This window comes from Salvia splendens, chromosome 6 (assembly GCF_004379255.2).
Source record: "Salvia splendens isolate huo1 chromosome 6, SspV2, whole genome shotgun sequence".
NCBI classification, from domain to species: domain Eukaryota; kingdom Viridiplantae; phylum Streptophyta; class Magnoliopsida; order Lamiales; family Lamiaceae; genus Salvia; species Salvia splendens.
The window spans coordinates 1,787,222-1,792,874 of NC_056037.1; the positions used below are offsets into that span (position 1 = coordinate 1,787,222).

Sequence of the window (5,653 nt, forward strand, 5' to 3'; positions counted from 1 at the left end):
TTAGAAAAATATATCTATATACCATTTATCATACTAATAAAAAGAAACTCTTGTTTGCAAACAGTGTGAAATAGAAAAATGGGACTATTTAGTCTATTACCCACATATAAATAAATATGCGTATACATCCATCCATTATAACAGTTCCAAAACTTACTTCCGATCATCATTCCCGCCAAATTGTGTCGAGTTCCCGTTCCAAAACGCGTTCTTGTCGTTGAACCTATCATCATCTTCGTCATGTTTTAAGGTGTGGATATTGCCTCCATAGCTAGAAGTCAAGGGGCGCCTCCTGCTGTTGCTGCCACTGGTGGCTGAAGGAGCACTCTGCTCAGATGACTGCATCCCGGAAACCCCACCCCCATCCCTCGGGGGATTCTGAAGCGGACCTGCAAAACAGAGACCAGTTCATGATATACGCGAATAATACTACTAACAACCCGGGGAGTTAGTATGCTTACTATATTGCCACATGCCACTCTGGGATTCCTGAGCCACACTAGTTGAATCACCTCTGCCAAGGTAAGAGAAGACGTTTGCGTAAGATAAGATTCTTTTCACAGAACCCCAGTATCCTTCACTTGCACTCAAAGAGCCGGCTTCGTTTGAGGAATGATTTTGGTTCTGTGATGATCCTCCCCTATATTGGGAATTGTTTTGTTTCTGCGGAACCACTACCAATGCCTGCCTGTTGGAAAGGCCCAACTCGGATAATGTACTGTCTATTTCTGAGCATGTGATAAAAGCCAGACGGGAAACATATAAGACGATGGATATATCAGAGAGTTGCAGCGACATCAAAGTAAATCTACGAGATTTCATGCAGTAGACATAGCATTATATGACGTGACAAAGCTATACCGAGTTCAAAATAAAACGAGCAAATGACTCAAATGTTTAAGATTAGCAATCAAAGCGCACCTTGGTCGTTGAACACCTTACGAGGGTAAGGAATAGCTATGCTAAAGGAGCCCAAGCTGCTCGTTTGATTTTCATTTATATAATCTCTGACCATTCTCAAGGTATCGGTCATGAGAAGCTTAACTTGCAAGCTTGAACCATCAGGCAATCTGATATTTAAAGAAACATCATTTGATTTAGTAGTAGAGGATGAAGCTTCAGTTTTCTCAACTGCTATATCCTCGGTATTAACACGTGCCACTTGACTGGGTTCTTTGATAATCTCTCCGCGACTGCTCAAATGACGATCATCAACATCTGAATTCTCTTCTGCGACAGGCAATGCATCTTTATGTTTTTTTTGACCTATCTCAACAGGGTTCCCTGATGTACTTCCTGAATTTGTTTCAGTTCCGGAAATAGCCGGTTTGGGTAAAGCTATACCATCTCCTTTGGAATATGTACCCTGTCCATTGAAAGAGATCTATCTTATTTAATTTATATCGGCAGAATACAGTTAACATTATAAGTCAACCGAAGACAATATAGGCTGACCTCGGAAGCATCTTTAGTTGAATTCACATTTTCTTTCGTCTCCGAATGCAAGAGTTGTGGCGCACCCACAGATGGGGTAGCATCATGTGTCGTTGACGTTGATACAGGTGTCCCTGCTCTCACTTGTTCAGGAGAAGCCACTTCAGAAGATCCAGACGCAGTTTGTTTAGCAAGTGCAGCAGTCAAGAAAGCAGCAGTTGTTTCCTGAACCACAAGGTTCAGAGCATAATATGCTTAAGTACTAAAATACCTTAGGTAATGCAACTACGAAAAAAACCCACAAGTACAATGGCAAGTCAGCAATCAGTTTAACAAACTGATTTACTTTTAAACAACAATCAGTTAACCTTCTTGAAGGTATAGAGTTAAAACAAACTGAACCAATTTTTACTAAAAATTTACAACAGACCTAACATAATGCACAAATCTACTAGTTGAAATCCTTTACAACAAATAACAAAATGTACCAACTCATAATGGTAATCCTACTATTAATTATACAGCTATTAATACATAGGAAGTTGGGAACAGATACAAATTCCCTGCCTAAGCTATCATGAAATTCAGACTAACACACAATTTTATTTCCCCCTTTTTTTTCGTCATAGATCACCAATCTGCATGTCACCCCCAAATGAACTTTTCTACCAAGAGTTATTCACTCAGATTATTCCACTGGAATATTCAACTAAGTTGCAATTTCTGATTAGTTAAGTCACTGATTTGAGTGGTCCATATATCCGATATTCTAGAGGATAACTTGCAAATTTCAATTACTCCGAAGACATAAATATAATTGAAAAGACTACATTAGTGGGTAACAATAGTTGAAAGGGAAATTAAGATATTGAAACTGGCAGGAAGGAAAACAGTGGAGGTTAGCAACTAAGGCATGCATAGTAATTCTATTGTAGCAAATACCAGTATGACCCACCTGAACATGAAGACTTAACCAAGCCTTCTCAAGACTGGAAGCAAGCACGTCAGCGGGGACATAACCCTCTGCAAATTCCCCAGTCAGAAAGCAGAACAAAATGCCAAAAACATTAAAAATATAAAAGCATAAAGTGCTTCATGAAACGGGTCGCTATACTATTAAGAAAATACCTTTCTGCCAAAGTAGTACACCATTGTATCCAACAGCAGTTATACAAGGGCAAGATTGCTGTGGGTCTGCAGAGTTTGATGCAAGGACAAACTTTATCTATTATTACTAGTGTTTCAAAGCCTACTTAGTTCAATACAACCCTACCATTTGATAGGTAAGGGAGAACAAAGGCAGAGGGATATGGAAGAAATGGGACACCCACACTTAATTACTCCATTAACAATGAAGTATATACTTTAACAAGATTAGTTTAAAGTACCACTGCTGCCATCTAGTAATATAACATAATCTTTTTTGATCTTTCATGCCACATATCATTGGCAGCCATATCATATTAAGAGGATTTTGGGAACTTGTCTCATTAATCCTAGCCAGCTATGAAAAGGAATTTACATGTTAAGCAAAGTAAAGGATACATATTGCCGAAAAATTCAATGCTTCAGAGCTTCCTTCCGAGATGTGCAACAAAATGCAGTACTTTGACACTGCCTCAGAAACCTGGATGCATTGAGTTAATAAGATCAATAATGAGGTACACAATTATTCATTCCACAACTTATTAGTATATAAAAGAGTTTGTCTGTGCATGAAGGGTTATCAAACCTACCTTTGGATCAATCCATGTGGATGTTTCTAAGAGTTTCGAGTCTGGATAGTCACCTAGAACCAAAAAATTTATTATTCCATAAGTACGAATTCTTCTTTACCGAAGACTAAACATTACGACAAAATAATAGATACCATCTTGAAGACTGGCAACAAACAGTAGATCATAAACCATCTAAGGAAGGCCTACAAACTAGCAAGAAATAGTAGATACAGACATGAAAAGGCTTCTCTATGAAACAAGAAGGCTTCTCTATATTTGAAACAAACTAAATATATTAAGTACCATGATGAACCCCAGATTTCCAATCGTAAAGGCTTGTAAAAAAGTATCACCATAAGAATTCTAGAAGTATGATCTATGATGGAGAAATCGCATTTGAGTGAATTATGACCTAGCATTAAAATCTTATTTGTAGATGGTATGTTCCTTCCCCACATTTTACCCCAGATTGCAGCATAACTTTCATTCCATATAAGTTTTTTGGTGATATATCTAGATTTGCACAAATCAAGAGGCATTTTCATCTCTCAAACTATAACTGATAGTCCTCTGTCTTTTCAAAATTCAAAAGCAAGTAAGAAGGAATCAGAAGTTTTATAAAAAGCTAGAGGTTGAATTTCACAAATCAGGCACTTTTACTTGCTCAAACCATTACTGATAGCCCTCTCTTTACAAAACTGAAAGAAAGTAACATGGCATCAGTAATTTTATGAAAAGCTAGAGTCTGAACTCTGAACACTCAACTCGTTGTGACTGCCTTTGTCTCCAAGTACTACTACATTACTAATAGGTGTTCTCTTGTTATCCTTCAGTCAATAGTACAAATTTTTCTTTAGGATGGCCCCTCAGTATTATTCAAACTCCTATGACTTCTATATAGTTACGGACAAAATTTTCCAAATAAAACAGGAGTGTGTGTGCATGCACATGTTGGTAAGCAACCTATATTTATGTTCTACCATCTTGATCTTTCTATAATTCAAGTCAAGGCTACTAAGCGCAAGAATAAATCACCTAGTCTCCTTGATCATGAAAATTTGGAAGTTCTTTCTTTCCCATGCTCCATTGTATATAATCTAAAAGTTGATTGTAAAAGATTACCTGATATATAGACAACAAAAAGTTTCTTCTGTTGTTTTGATTCAACAACTGCCTCGGTTATAGAACCTCTAAAAGCAAGAGAGGAGAGGGAGAACTCCATCTACATACAAAAAACAAAAAAAACTTTATTCCCTGCACAAACAAATGAAATAACCTTACACTTTCAACTTTTTTCAGTTAAGGGGGGAACAGATAAAGAATCATTAAATGTACAGGCACTAAGACATAAATGAGAACAAAATATTGAGTTATCTTAACATAATTAGACAACAATTATTCAAAGACACATAAAGAATCATACTTAAGCGCGTATGAAAAATGTATACATCATACGCATATTATCACACATATACAACAGCATGTTCTTGACAGCATCTAATGCTCTCGCACACTTCAAAGAAGTAGAAGAACTTGCTAAGGCATCAAACGGGATTCTAATTTTCAAATCTCCTTGAAACAGTCGGTTGGTAGTTGGACTTGGACTTATCTAGTTACCATATCATCCAAAACTTGTATTTGATCTTATTTACTTCTTAGATCACAAAAAGATTTATCACCTGCATATCCTTCATAAACCAAGCCATGATTTCAATCTCCCATTCTTCCTCTAAATTTACCTTCTTTCTCATTCCTTTCATTTTGTTTATTATGATATCAATTCAAATGATTCCATCCATCGTAATTCACAAACAAAAAAAGCTAAAGGAAAATTACGTACAATTGAAATTCAGTCACACCCGAAGCACAGATTCAAAGCAAATTTTGAGCAATTATGTAAAAAAAACAAACTAAAATTCATTCTTAGCTAGAAAGGTCTGAATTATACTGGTCCAGTACTCGTAAAACATTTACATCAATCAGCTACGCAAAAACTTCGATCGTGCTAATCGTACCTTGGCGAAAAACGAGAGATTCAGAAGCGAAATCGGAGTTCGATTAGTGTGATTTGTGATTTCCCGATGATTGTACTTTCCTTTTTGTTATACCCTGAAACAAATTGCATTTAGACTCCTTATTTTCTAACAATTTTTAGTTTTACCCCTAATCTTGGCCAAATTACCTTATTGCATTTAGAATTATGCTATACTACTGTCTACTGATAACAATGGGGAATAAATTACGTCAAATATTTATTTATATTTGACACCAATTATAACTTCTTCTTTTTTATCAGACAAATCCAAGATTACATCACAAATAAATATATGAATGCAATTTAACCAACGCTTGCTATTAGTTATAAAATCCAAAGCCCGAGTAAGCGTGTGGCTACTTGATTGTTGATAGCTTTAAGAACCTCATAGAGGATTCAAAGACCTCTTTTAAAAGTTGACGATAATTTTCCACCATTGATTCAAAGATAGATGTATCTTTCAGTA

General features: G+C 36.2%; 1 protein-coding gene across 2 annotated transcripts; it reads right to left on the reverse strand.

The window, feature by feature from the left end:
* LOC121806576 (plant UBX domain-containing protein 11-like) lies at nucleotides 1-5,293 on the reverse strand. 2 transcript variants are annotated; one of them, XM_042206680.1, is made up of 10 exons: nucleotides 5,168-5,293; nucleotides 4,275-4,374; nucleotides 3,171-3,223; nucleotides 2,980-3,061; nucleotides 2,563-2,628; nucleotides 2,390-2,457; nucleotides 1,456-1,659; nucleotides 922-1,366; nucleotides 462-728; nucleotides 1-389 (listed from the first exon to the last, which is right to left on the reverse strand). In XM_042206680.1, the coding sequence occupies exons 2-10, from the start codon at nucleotides 4,372-4,374 to the stop codon at nucleotides 154-156; spliced, it is 1,521 nt and encodes a 506-aa protein (XP_042062614.1). In that variant the 5' UTR covers nucleotides 5,168-5,293; the 3' UTR covers nucleotides 1-153. The 2 variants fall into 2 exon arrangements, with proteins under 2 accessions (XP_042062614.1, XP_042062615.1); XM_042206681.1 differs by having other exon boundaries at nucleotides 4,275-4,406; nucleotides 5,168-5,203.
* Between the last annotated feature and the right edge of the window lie 360 nt (nucleotides 5,294-5,653).

What these genes read in the sequence shown, in the direction of transcription:
- LOC121806576 (XM_042206680.1), bottom strand. Translation starts at nt 4,374, where the DNA reads ATGGAGTTCTCCCTCTCCTCTCTTGCTTTTAGAGGTTCTATAACCGAG. An exon ending in GGTTAAGTCTTCATGTTCAG is followed by an intron (nt 1,660 to 2,389) that starts GTGGGTCATACT and finishes CTTGTGGTTCAG; the next exon opens with GAAACAACTGCTGCTTTCTT. An exon ending in CAACTAAAGATGCTTCCGAG is followed by an intron (nt 1,367 to 1,455) that starts GTCAGCCTATAT and finishes TTCAATGGACAG; the next exon opens with GGTACATATTCCAAAGGAGA.